General features: G+C 40.7%; 1 protein-coding gene across 1 annotated transcript in view; it reads right to left on the minus strand.

Annotated features, from left to right (window-relative positions):
- The window catches only part of LOC311144911 (neural proliferation differentiation and control protein 1-like), a gene marked incomplete at both ends in the record, with an annotated part of 40,145 nt that extends 31,534 nt beyond the window's left edge, over positions 1-8,611 (minus strand). The window contains one exon of the mRNA XM_084181092.1: positions 8,503-8,611. Within this exon, the coding sequence (XP_084037218.1) occupies positions 8,503-8,611 (109 nt within the window). The remainder of the gene's footprint in view (positions 1-8,502) is intronic.
- Between the last annotated feature and the right edge of the window lie 3,741 nt (positions 8,612-12,352).

The raw sequence follows: 12,352 nt of genomic DNA on the forward strand, positions 1-12,352 counted from the left end.
GTTGGAGGCGGCTTATGGAAATGAAAATTAAATTATCTGGCAACAGCTCTGGTGGACATTCCTGCCAATTGCACAGCCCTTCAAAACGTAAGACATAATTTATGTGGCATTGTGTTGTATGAGAAAACTGCACATTTTAGAGTGGCCTTTTATTGTCCCCAGCACAAGGTGCACCTGTGTAATAATCATGCTGTTTAATCAGCTTCTTGATATGCCAAACCTGTCAGGTGGATGGATTATCTTGGCAAAGGAGAAATGCTCACTAACAGGGATGTAAACAAATTTGAGCTGCTGCTGTAAAGTTTTGCTCTCTCTCCCTCCCTCTCCTCCTCCCCCCCTGCTTTCTCCTCCTCCCCTTAACCCCATCTGAAACTAACATGCATCCTAAATGGCACCCTATTCCCTGTATAGCGCACTACTTTAGACCAAAGCCATCAAAAGTAGTGCACTACATATGGAATAGGGTGCCGTTTGGGACGCTCACAGGACACGAAGGCAACACAAATATCAGTCATAATGTAGCTCAGTGCTCTAATGTAATTAATTCTGTCACATTTTCTTAAAATGTTATTTGTTTGTTGAGTGGCTGGTTGGGGCTGCAAAAGATCAATGTCTTGTTTGAACATGTTGTCTCTGCTAATATTGCCTTGTTTTGGGAAATGGCCTGAAATGGGCTACTTCTGGCCATATGTGTCTAGTGGCCATGGTCTCGGAATAGGCTGCTGTTGGCCCTACATGTACACTATATATACACACAAAAGTATGTGGACACCCCTTCAAATTAGTGGATTCGGCCATTTCAGCCACACCCGTTGCTGACAGGTGTATAAAACCGAGCACACAGCCATGCAATCTCCCTAGACAAACACTGGCAGAAGAATGGCCTTACTGAAGAGCTCAGTGACTTTCAACGTGGCACCGTCATAGGATGCCACCTTTCCAACAAGTCAGTTTGTCAAATTGCTGCCCTGCTAGAGCTGCCCCGGTCAACTGTAAGTGCTGTTATTGTGAAGTGGAAATGTCTAGGCGCAACAACGGCTCAGCCGCAAAGTGGTAGGCCACACAAGCTCACAGAACACGACCGCCGAGTGCTGAAGCACGTAACATGTAAAAATCATCTGTCCTCGGTTGCAACACTCACTTCCGAGTTCGAAATTGCCTCTGGAAGCAACGTCAGCACAAGGACTGTTCGTCGGGAGCTTCATGAAATGAGTTTCCATGGCCGAGCAGCCACACACAAGCCTAAGATCACCATGCGCAATGCCAAGCATCGGCTGGAATGGTGTAAAGCTCGCCACCATTGGACTCTCTGGAGTGATTAATCACGCTTTATCATCTGGCAGTCCGACGGACGAATCTGGGATTGGCGGATGCCAGGAGAACGCTACCTGCTCCAGTGCACATAGCCAACTGTGAAGTCTGGTGGAGGAGGAATAATGGTCTGGGGCTGTTTTTCATGGTTCGGGCTAGGCTCCTTAGTTCCAGTGAAGGGAAATCATAACGCTACAGCATACAATGACATTCTAGACGATTTCAACTTTGTGGCAACAGTTTGGGGAAGGCCCTTTCCTGTTTCAGCATGATAATGCCCCCGTGCACAAAGTGAGGTCCATACAGAAATGGTTTGTCGAGATTGGTGTGGAAGAACTTGACTGGTCTGCACGCAGCGCTGACCTCAACCCCATCTAACACCTTTGGGATTAATTGGAACGCCGACTGCGAGCCAGGCCTAATCGCCCAACATCAGTGCCCGACCACACTAATGCTCGTGGCTAAATGGAAGCAAGTCCCCGCAGCAATGTTCCAACATCTAGTGGAAAGCCTTCCCAGAAGAGTGGAGGCTGTTATAGCAGCAAAAGGGGGGACCAACTCCATATTAATGCCCATGATTTTGGAATGAGATGTTCGACGAGCAGGTGTCCACATACACTACATGACCAAAAGTATCTGTGTAGTTGCCATGGTCTCGGAATAGGCTACTGTTAGCCCTACATATATGGGTCTAGTTGTCATGGTCTCAGGTGCATTACATAGAATTGTTCCAGGTGTTTTGTCAGTGAGTGAGCTATACTGTAGGGTTTGAAGTAACCTCACCCCCCAGGCTCAAAAGTAACCTCGCCCCCAGGCTCAAAAGTAACCTCGCCCCCAGGCTCAAAAGTAACCTCGCCCCCAGGCTCAAAAGTAACCTCGCCCCCAGGCTCAAAAGTAACCTCGTCCCCAGGCTCAATCGCTACTGCATATGGAGGGACCAAGATTAATCTATTTCTAGGCTATTGACATTTAATATTCCCATAACAATGTCTAGTAGTGAGTACGATCTGATCTCACCTGAGAGAACCTACAGGCGTGAGCCCATGTGAACCATTGAAAGTCATTGAGACCACCTCCAGTGTGTATTGTATAATAACACAGATAGCCCCAGCTGACTGCCTGATTTTTTTTTTTCACACTACTTATTAATTTACTGTATCTTCTCTCCTGTGAGTCACTGTGGCATTCTGCACAGCTAAACAAGGACACAAAAAGTCCAATAGATGGACTGGTTTGGCTTATGCACTTAATCTGCCATATGCAAGGTGGACTTCTTGTGTCCTTGTTTAGCCGTGCAGAATGACACAGTGACATGAGAGAAGTGATATTAAAATGTTTTTTAAGGCATAAACGTAAAAAGATATGACAAAGAATGTTCCCTCTGGGAATAATAAAGTATATTGTATTCTATTCTTAATGCACTTCACATTATTTCACCTCGGTTCATCCAGATTGTGCATAAAGCATTCCCTAGTTATGATGGAAAAATATGACATAAAATGAATTAGTATGCATAAACAGAGTAGTAGTAGTGTCCTTATGTTTTTGGTATTAAAAGCACAAATTTAATGTAATGTCCATCTGGTTACTGGAATGTTGATTTACTGTTCGACATTAAAATGTTAAGTCAGACAGATTGATGCATTACAGAATACAGAATACAGGCTAATGAATGATTGATAATACACACTAATAACCCTGATATCAGTAAATCATGAAGAGACCGACTTAAATAGAATGGATTCAAATGATTCCCATTGATCAGTGTTGTGTGACAGCGGCCTGGGAATCTGTTAGGCTTCTATTCCAGTGCCTGAGTAAATACATTATTAGACATGGTCCCTCAATATTCATTTGAGGATGTGGTTGAAATTACCTTTGTAGGATATAAGCATTTCTGGGAATAGAACTCTGCAATGGAAAATATTTCTGTTGAGTAAAAATAATATGCCTATTTAGAATATAGTAACATATGATTCAAAGTACTTTGATTATATTCTCTCTTCAGAATAGAAAGGAGGATTCAAGAAGAGCAAAGATGGTTTCAGTCATGTCAAGTAGTCTAGAAGCGTCCTCTTACGTTACATTTAGTAGTACTCATAGAAATATGAGAAACAGGACATGCATGACGTCCTAGATGGTTCAAGAGTAACCAAGGTTTGAGAGAGAGTACTGTGATGAGCTGTGAGAGTGAAGTGAGTTATTGAACATACTGTATACCTACGACACCAGAGGTGTTATTCACAACAACAGCTGAGAGAGCGAGAGAGAGAGATGCAGCAGAGAGATTGAGAGAAAGATAAATAACTAAATAGGGAGAGAGGGAGAAAGAAATACACTAGAGAGAAAGAGACAGAAAGAGAGCGAGAAAGAGAGTCAGTCCAACACAGTGAATAAGCTGGTCCTCCCAGTGCCAGCAGCACACCACATCAGCAGAAAGCCTAAACATCTCACTGACATGTCGACAGGATTTCATCTTCAAGCCAGCGCTACTCTGACTACTTGGGGACACGCAGCCATACAAGACGCATACAGCGCAGCAGACAAGTTTTGGAACCTCTGAATCTAAAATTAATTTAGTCTTTCTTTTGTGACAAGATAAGATCTGAAAGCTGCTGAGTTAGTTCACCATGTGTGAGGTCAGTCTATTTACATTTTCCATTAACTTCTATACAAAAACACACTGTTGGCCAGGAAATATATGGAAAACAAATTATGGTTTCTTAATGTTTAAATCAGATCTTACTTCAAATATTTTGTTAGTGTAAAAAGGCCCTAAGACTGTGCCAGTCTAACAGCAAGTCCATGCACTTCTCACTGAGGCTAAATCAAAGACCTCTGCAGATGTGAGAGCCTGTAAGACGACAAGAGGCAGGTGAAATGAAGAAACCAAATTTGGTCTCGCTCCCAAAACCAACGCCTTCGGGGAAAGAAACAGAACTGCCCTGATGTTGTTGCCCCGGTTACACTCCACAGCATCTAATAAACCTTGGCAGCTAACCTTTTCATTCATCCATCTCTCCTCCCTCCTTCTCTGCTCCTCTTGGGGCAGCAGCAAAACAACACATTCGACATCTCCACTGCGACAAAGTAATCGATAGACTGTCATGCTTTAATTATGAGTTCCCCCCCCCCCAAAACATTCTCTTCTCTCAACACTAAATGTCAATCCTCTTATTCTCAATTATCATTGATAGCCTTTTAATTGTGCTTCTGGTATTCCAAGTGGCATCTCTTCCAAGAAGAGTTAGACAAAGCCTATGTTTTCCTTGAACAGTCAGAGGCTGCATCCTAAATGGCACCCTATTCCCTATAGTGCACTATAGGCCCTGGTCAAAAGTAGTGCACTATATAGGGCATAGGGGTCCATTGTGGATGCATCCAGACTCAGAAGAATGCTTCTCTAAAACAAACGTTGAATCTTTCCATGTCTCGTGCTGTTTGTCTACACCATGAGTGATGCCAGAGCTATTTCCTATCCAAATGACTAGAGAAAGAAACCCACATTATATATCAGAATTTTAACAAATGGGACATCCCTCTGGCATAGGGACAAAGTCGCCTAATGGCCTGATAAACTGCTTCTCTCTAAAACATAATGCCAGAAACTGCTTTGCTCTAAAACAGTCTTTTTTTGACATTTAGCCATTCGGTGAGAGTGTGTGCAGGACATGAGTGCCAGCCCAGCCCACCTCCTTTAGGAGCAGAATACTATACAGCTGTAGTGCACTATAATCAGGTTCTCAATTTTACAGCCTTAACGGAAGCCTGCTCTCACCTCTCAGCCCTTCTATCCACAGCCCTTCTAACCTGAGCTCACAGACCCAGGTTGAGTCCCAAATGACACCCTATTCCCTATTTAGTGAAATACTTTTGCCCATCCTTTGAGCTCCGGTCAAAAGTAGTGCACTATAAAAGGGAATAGGGTGTCATTTGGGACACAGCCAACTCTGCCATTGCTACCTGTGCTTAAGAGCTCACACCAGGGTCTTTCCATTTCATTTCAGCAAGCCATGAACCCCACCTGAGATGGTTTCTGTAGTTAGAAACAGATAAGAATTCCTGCAAATTAAGCCAACTGATTGAACCCAAATTGGCCATCGGTCATGTAAAAGAACCCATGAGCACCAACATGTGAAGTTCATATGAGCATGTCAAATTGGGTGTCAAATGAAAGCTAAGTATTTGTATTATTATTATTATTATTATTATTATTATTATTATTATTATTAAGGCATATATACATTTTTCAACCATTTTCCATCCCAAAAATATGGAATTAGCAAAGGCTTTGATTTCTGGTCAAACAGATAGAAAAGGGGTCTACCAGAAAAAGTCTTAAAAAGGTGTTAGAAATATCTCAAAACACAATAATATTGAAGTAATGACCCCTGCCAACTAATATCAACACATATTTAGTTTTGGATACATTTTTCTGCCTTCTGTAAGTTTAAGAAACATTGCCTTATGCCTTGAAATTCTGTTAAAAACCCACATATCTTTAAGAGGATAATGAAAGTTTACAGAAGTAACAAGTGAAGGTAGACATACCAATTAGTTAGTGTTTTAACTGATTTTACTTTGGTTTATGAATTATGTGATTAAAACGCGACATACATTCAGAAAAATCGGTAACGGAATATCTACAATTGAATTGGCTACAATAGGAAATCATAGTAGTCACAAACCACAGTTGGATTCACAAGTTTGGTCAGCACAGTAGAGTAGAGCTCAGTACAGTACAATACAGTAAAGAAAAGTAGAGTACAGTACTGAGCTCTACTGTGCTGTACTTTGATGTCCAAACTTGTGAAACATAAGACGTCTATGACTGGTTCAGAGTTGGTCCTGACCAAACCAACCAAATTTGGTCTTGCAGAGCTCTTTTTTTTTTTTTGCCAGTGTGTAGAATAATAACCAAATAAGCAAAGGAGGATATTGCATATTTATACCTTTGTGTACCTATTCAGGATACGTCACCATGAAGAGAATTACATTCATATCCATAATTATGCATTTCTGTGTAGTACAGATCAGGGACCCATGATGATAATTCCGTTACCGGGTGTAAATACACTTCACTTACTGTAGTTCAATAACCAAAATATATATTTTTTCAAAGTCAATGTGTCATGTCATCGCTGACACCCCATTCTTTCTGTAGACATCGTTGAATCTTAATTCGGAGCAGATATTTTTGGAAAATGTGGACACAAAAGAACTGAGGAAGATTTTACCAAAATTCTGTTACTAAACTCTGCATCTGCACAGTTCTTCCAGTAAACGTTTTTTGTAAAATGATCAGTGTAAAATGTTAAAAGTAGTCCTTGTGCATAGAGTTGTATGGTTTGTTAAACTTTGAAATCAATGTTTTTTGTTTGGGATTCATTTTAAACGGACAAATCTGAGTCATTTCAATTTATAGGATTCATATAATATTCAATACATATAGTACCCAACATCCAATTTGAACTAAACATCCTCTTAACAATGATTAAAAAGTGAGGAATCCAAATAAATGTTAGAAAGCCTCCCGTGGACCCCCTAAACCAAGCCCACCCCAACGTCCAGTATACAGCGTTAGTTCTTTATGTTTGACAAGTAGTATGAAGCTGCGGCTTGGAGTATTGTTTAATCATGTTATGTAATGTAATGTATTCTCAGGGAATTTTGTAGTTTTTTTCCCCCCTTCAGAGAAATTAGCCATTAGAGCACCATGCTCTACCAACTGAGCCACACAGGAAACTCTGACTATTGACTTGAATAGAGATGCCCATTCTAGTGATTCTATTTCTGTGGTTTCTCTGACAGGGGGAATGTGTTACAGGACAATCTAGAACAGGGTTCTCCAATCCTGTTCCTGGAGAGCTACCCTCCTGTGGGTTTTCACTCCAACCCCAGTTGTAATTAACCGGATTCAGCTTATCAACCCATTTTTTAAATAAGATGTGCTAGATTAGGGTTGGAGCGAAAATATACAGGGCCCAGTTTCCCAAAAGCATCTTAAGGCTAAACTCACCCTTAGAACCTTCGTAGGAGCATCGTTAAATCTCCAAGCTGTTTCCAAAAACCATTGTTAGTAAAGTTGCACTTGAAAACTCTTGTTATTTACAGACTGCCTCAGACCAGTCGTAGAACAGCGAAGTGCGTCGTTAGATGCTTTTTTGCCCTTCCGCGTCACTTTATACACAGAAGATCTCCACTGGTTTCTCTGACAGGGGGAATGTGTCACAGGACATCCTAGATACCATCACTAGAATGGACATAGAACCTCTGACCATTGATTTGAATAGGGATTCCCATTCTAGTGATTATATTTCTGTGGTCTCTCTGACAGGGGGAACGTGTCACAGAACAGCTTGCCTGCTGATAGCCAGTTTCCATTTCACCACCACTTCCTAAGATAAGATACCTCACGGTTGACAATACATGACCTCACTATACTCAAGTGTATGTGTGTGTGTGTGTGTGTGTCCAAGGGTCTACATATGGATGATATCATACATGGTATCTTGGTAATGCATTTTGTAGTCGTGTAGTACGGGCTTGTAACCTAATAAAGGTTCCTGGCCTTCTGGTAACCATGCAATGTAATCACTAGTCAGTAATGGCCATTTATATATGGCTCTGGTAATTACTATTTAAGTGTGAGTGTCTGTCTGTGTCCAGAGACATGCCATATGTCACATCTTATCAGGTCACCCCCAGCCAGACGCATTCTTGTATTCTCTCTCCTCCACCCCCCAGGGTAATGTAAAAATAAATAAAAGCAAGATGTTGTGTGTTTGAGGTAACACATTTCAGATACATAGAATTTATTGAAAGATCACCCAAATCTCTGAAGTGTATTCTGTGCTATGCACTATGAATTGAGCTTTCCCCAAGCCTCACAGAAACCACAGGTGCTCTGAAGTTGCGTGCTTAAACACAGAGCATTCACAATGGTGATACACACACCAATTGAAATATCAGTTTTCAATTCTAAAATTGCCTATGGTCAGAAAACAACAGGAGTTAATATATTCATGAGTGGGTGTATCCCTAAAATATGTTACCATATGTTACCATATGTTAGGGAACGCGGTAACACCTGCAAATATGTTTTCATTGACAGCATGACATCATCCACATCAACTTTAATAAATGTGCGCAAAACATGCGCCGACTTCATATTAAAAGAGCTTTTCTTACCTGGCATGCAAGCGCTCATAGCAACGAAGGTTGCAATGACAGCAACCTGGGTTAGAAGCGTAGCGGCAGGCCTTGCTCGGTGATCGACCCCTCTTCTCGGCGATAGCATGCTGCGAAGCGCTCCTACAACTGATAGAACGGAGTTGGAGATGGGGAGTCGGGGCGTCGGTCATACCCCAATCCCCTTACTATAGAAGGAAGCTCAGGAAATGTGCTCAGCTTCTGTAAATATGTAGTCAGAATGCGGAATTGGTAGGCTGAGTAGAAAAAGCGCTCAGTTGCAATTATCAGATTCGGTAATAGAGTGGTGGTGAACGATTTCGTCTCCTCTGTTTTGTGCAGGATCCCATTGAGTGGAGCGCTTTGTTGGGTGAAGCTTGAAGAAATGATGGTGAGGGCTGTTATTGCTGAGCTCTCGCTGTTTGGTGAGAGAGGTACGTAGACGATGCCGTCACGACGCTCTCCTAATCCGTTTTGCGGTACGCACAGCTGCAATTACAAGCAAAAGGGAAGACGCGAAGGGAAAGGTTTTACTCCGCCTAAAATCTGTCCACGGTGAGGAGTCTTTGTATGGAGGTCTATGAGTGTCGAATTTGTTCAACAAAATATTGAATTGCTAATTTGCTACGTGAGGCTTATTTGATCGAATAGACGTTTCGTTATGGTTAGGTTGTTACAAATGCACTGATATAAGTGGACGCTCGTGGCATTTTTGAAACTTTGAAAAAAATGTACTACTTTATTTCAGAGTTGTGCCTCTTTTCATAGAGATAGAGGACTCATCATGGATATTAACCACTTTAGCATGGACGTTGCCATTGAGGGCTTCCACCATTTTAAAGTAGTCAACTGTGTGTGGATTCCTATGAGTTTTTTCGCAATCAGCCAATGAATACGAAGATAACTGACTACATTGAAATGGAGATAGCCTCAATGGCGCTGCCCATGCTGTCACAGACGCTAAATGTCACAGATACAAAGATGAGTTCTCTATCTATCTCTATGGCCTGTTAATACGCGTATCTACCCTCTCATTGGCTACAATGGTCCCACCTGATCTCGCCTCCTCCCGCCCGCCGCCTTCCATCTTCGAGGACATGTATTTCCATTGTTAGAGCGGTCACTCGGCTATCTTATCATTATAATAGACAATCTTTGTTACGAGCCACAGTACAGAAGCTGAGAAGACAAAAAGGTGCATTTTCATAAAACACTAGACTAGTGCTTCCAATGCAGGGATCATGAACTACATTCAGCCGCGGGACGATTTTTAATTGAGCAGATGGTCAGGGGGCCTGAAAATATGTACAAATAATTTGTCAACTGCAAATTGACAGCAAGAAGCTGACACTAAAACAATAATTTCAAACATTTGAATCAGTGGAGGCTCCTCAGAAGAGGAAGACTATCCTCCTCAATGAATTTCATATAGTGAAACAAAGTTTTCAATTTTAGATAAAACTATACTAAATATATTAATGTCACCAAATAATTGATTAAAACACAGTTTTGCAATGGAGGTCTACAGTAACCTCAATAGCACTCTGTAGGGTAGTTCCATGGTGTAGCCGGAGGACAGCTAGCTTCCGTCCTCCTCTGGGTACATTGACTTCAATACAAAACCTAGGAGGTTCATGGTTATCACCCCGTTCCAGACTTACACAGGAATTATGACAACTTCCAGCAGACGTCCTCCAACCTGTCAGAGCTCTTGCAGCATGAATTTACATGCTGTCCAACCAATCAAAGGATCAGTGAATGAATCTAGTACTGAAAGCCACTTTAAAAAATGGAACACTAGTCACTTTAATAATGTTTACATATCTTGCACTACTCATCTCATATGTATATACTGTATTCTATTCTATAATATTCTACTGTATCTTAGTCCATGCCGCTCTGTCATTGCTTGTCCATATATGTATATATTATTAAATCCCATTCCTTACTAGTTGTGTGTGTATTGGGTATATGTTGTGAAATTGTTAGATATTACTGCACTGTTGGAGCTAGAAGCACAAGCATTTCGCTACACCCGCTATAACATCTGCTAAACACGTGTATGTGACAAATAACATTTGATTTGATTTGATAAGATACAGCTAGAGAGCGCTGCTGTGCATAAAACGTAGGGAAAGACAATAGTTTTGAACAAATTCATTTATTTAAAAATGAAGCGAGAGAGAGAGTGCTATACTTGTATTTGTATCACTTTTCAAACACCAGGCTCAACACAGAGAAGGATGCTATGTTAGCTAGCTGGCTCTGGCTATCCAACACTGGAACTCTTCCAAGTCAATGTAAGCTTTTGGTTTTATAAATTAACTGCTAAATTGCTTGCTGACTGTACACTGTACTGCATGATTGTAGCAGGTTTACTAACGCATTAGTTCTAGCTGATTGAGGACCTTATTACTGATGAATGTGTTTTTATGACAGTCTTTCTTTCTGCTTGCATTTTGTGTTTATATTTTGATGTGTATTTTATGTAATTTATGTAATTCAGGGCTCATCTGTAAAATAGTCTTGTGTCTCGGTATGACTCCGATAAAAAAAATGGTAGCTATGTTGACTATGACGTTACTAATGTTGTTAGCTAATATGGCAACAACAATGTAGGCTATGGGTAGCGGTTATGATGTGAAGGTTTGGCTTGGAACAGTTTTTTCACCCAGCCACAGTCTGCTTGTTGACTTCAGTGCACAACACAGCTAAGGGAAAAGGTGAGAGGAGGAGAGCGCATAGATGCGAAAATAATGTGTTCATGCAAAATGTTCATGCGGTTTGAATGTGGCTGCTATGAAAGTAAACTGTGTTTGCATGTGATTAGGGATTTATTCATTACGCCAAATCTGTTGAAATGTTTCTTAAACTTAAGCAAATGAAACGAAGATAAACATAACTGAATTTGTTCAATAGAAACTCTCGTTTGCAACTGTTGGACTAATGACTACACACTGGATCAGCTAGATGCAGGCAAGAGTGTGCAAGGCGGTATTGAATGAGTCACCGTCGGTCACCTTGATTACTAAACTGTAGCAACCTCATGATGGGTATAGGGAAATTGTTAGCATCATGTAGTAGTCTAAACCTATCGATGTTACATTATGCTGGGTGAATGGAATATGAATGAGTCATTCAATACGCTAAAATAGAAATAAGGCCATGCTTATGAAAAATATATATTGTCCTCCCTCATCTTAAACGTCACCAACTGCCACTGATTTGTATACAATCACATATTGCTCTATGCGTGGGAATACTTTGGAACAGATTTCCAAAATTAAAATCACTTGGAGCTAATTTGCTGGTGTTTTTACGGTCTTATGTCCAACTATTTTTTTAACCCACAGGCCCCCAGTTGGGGAACCCAGTTCTAGTGCCTCACCCCGGTTCTGAGGGAAATTGTGTTCATAAATAGCACTTTGCTATTTTTTCCAAGGATTAAAATAATCTGTATTAGGGCACATTGATGCTTCATACATCAAGTGCATATGACATGACACCAAGGTTACATAACAAGGGCTGAAAGAGAGATCCAAAACATTGTGAACCAAGGTCTCTTTAAATATTATCTCATGTTTTTAGAGGGATCTTTCATTTGGTTTGTGGAAGATGGCCATTTAAATGTGGGTTATATATAATCATGTGGGTTATATATATATATATATATATATATATATATATATATATATATATATATATATATATATATATATATATATATATATATACACACACACACACACACTATACATTTGTAGTAGGCCTGTAGGCTCTACAGATGGCATTTCCTAAGACAACATTTTTTAAACCACAATGAATCTATGGCTACTACATTGCCCTCTAC

Source organism: Coregonus lavaretus (genome assembly GCF_964263955.1).
Source record: "Coregonus lavaretus genome assembly, chromosome: 17".
In the NCBI taxonomy this organism is placed as follows: Eukaryota; Metazoa; Chordata; class Actinopteri; order Salmoniformes; family Salmonidae; genus Coregonus; species Coregonus lavaretus.